Raw genomic sequence first — 1,512 nt, 5'->3', positions numbered from 1 at the left:
TTCTTAAAGCATCAGTTGTATTTGCCAACAAAAAAACCACACACAAAAAAACATTATTAATGCTTTACAGAAAAAATAACCTATTGTTCTTAGCGTTGGCCGATGATATTTAAGTAAGCAGTGAATTATTTTTAGCGCAAAATAAAAAGTACTATTTTCTGAAAATGACCTGGGTTTCGTTAAAACCTGATTTAAATCTATGATATCTCTTACTTTACTGCATTGAGAAATAGTTTGAAAAGTCCAGCAAATGAATTATCACAATCTAATATTAAACTGAGATATTTTAATGCCTGGGACGTGGAAGCACAACCTTCAATAGTAATTATCTCATCCCACGCTCCTAATGCAAAAGCAAAGTAACCGTACACTAACACTTAACATTCATAAGAGCATGACATTCTTTTGTTTGCAGCGGGGTGTAGTCAGCTGGCCCCAGAACAGTCGGGTCGGAGAGATGGCGTACTAGTGCAGGCTAGAGTCGGCGAAGGCAAGGCCGCTATTGCTAGAAGTGCCACCCCGCTCCAAAAACGTTGGCAAGACTCCCAGAGATAACAACTTGTGTGCTGGTCTTTCTCTCCGTTTCCGTCTTTTTCCAGCAGCAGGGCTGTAGCCGTGATCCGGGGCGGCCCCTGCCTCTGCTTCTCTGAGTGCCGTCACGAACCGTCTCTCGCCGCTGCTGGACACTTAGCGCATCTTGTAGTCGTGAGCGATAGCGGCCTCGCATAGCTGACCTTTAAAATCCAGCTCGAAGGTAAAATCCAGATCACGCTGGATGAATAAAAAAACAATGTTAAATCGCGATTTAATTCTAAGGAAAAAAGAAACAGGAGAGTTGCAGTGCCATTCAAATAGAAAACTGTTTTCACATTTTTTAATTGTAATAATATTTCACAACTAAATTCAGCCTTGCTTTGCATAAAAAACGTGTTTAAAATTTTATTCACCCAAAGCATTTGAATGGCAGTGTGTACATTTTTGCATATTTTGGCTACACTTAAAACGAAGCAAAAAAATGAGATATTAAATATTTTTTGATTATTAATTAGGTGGGTTCTTACTGCGTTCTTCTCGTTTGGCTTCATGCTGACGGTGCCGACTATCTCCTCTCCTCTTTTCACAGTCAGATATTCCTCCAGATAAAACACTGTCTGCTTCCAGTGTGTGTACGGGGCGTCTGGTGCTACAGTAAGAAAAACAGAAATAAAATATGTACAATAAATATGTAGCGCATTGTTACGCTGCTCTCTGAAACACTTGATTCTGATTGATCAGTTGTAGGATTCTGAGGTCGAATATTATGGCCTCTCCTGACCACTCCATGTTGTCTTTCTTCTCGGCCTATATATAATTTAAACTTCAATATCTAAATCTATATTTCATGCCCAAGTATATAATTATTTCAGAAGCAGCCATCCAGTAAGAAGGATAAACTTACAGTGAGCGGATCGATACTAGGGTCACGATCGTTCTGTTTTTTTTTTTTGTTTGTTTTTTTTTTTGTTTTTTTTT

The 1,512-nt window shown here is 38.9% G+C and overlaps 1 protein-coding gene across 1 annotated transcript in view; it reads right to left on the bottom strand.

Moving 5' to 3' along the window:
- Positions 1-8: 8 nt before the first annotated feature.
- Positions 9-1,512, bottom strand: part of LOC122342465 (protein arginine N-methyltransferase 8-B-like) — an 11,826-nt gene continuing 10,322 nt past the window's right edge. The window contains exons 9-10 of the mRNA XM_043236287.1: positions 1,062-1,183; positions 9-771 (exon numbers count right to left, since the gene is read on the bottom strand). Of these exons, the coding sequence (XP_043092222.1) occupies positions 688-771; positions 1,062-1,183 (206 nt within the window). The 3' untranslated portion in view covers positions 9-687. The remainder of the gene's footprint in view (positions 772-1,061; positions 1,184-1,512) is intronic.

Source organism: Puntigrus tetrazona, chromosome 4, assembly GCF_018831695.1.
Source record: "Puntigrus tetrazona isolate hp1 chromosome 4, ASM1883169v1, whole genome shotgun sequence".
Classification (NCBI taxonomy): domain Eukaryota; kingdom Metazoa; phylum Chordata; class Actinopteri; order Cypriniformes; family Cyprinidae; genus Puntigrus; species Puntigrus tetrazona.
The sequence above is the reverse complement of the archived record's forward strand: the minus strand, read 5'-3'. Positions and strand labels throughout refer to the sequence as shown.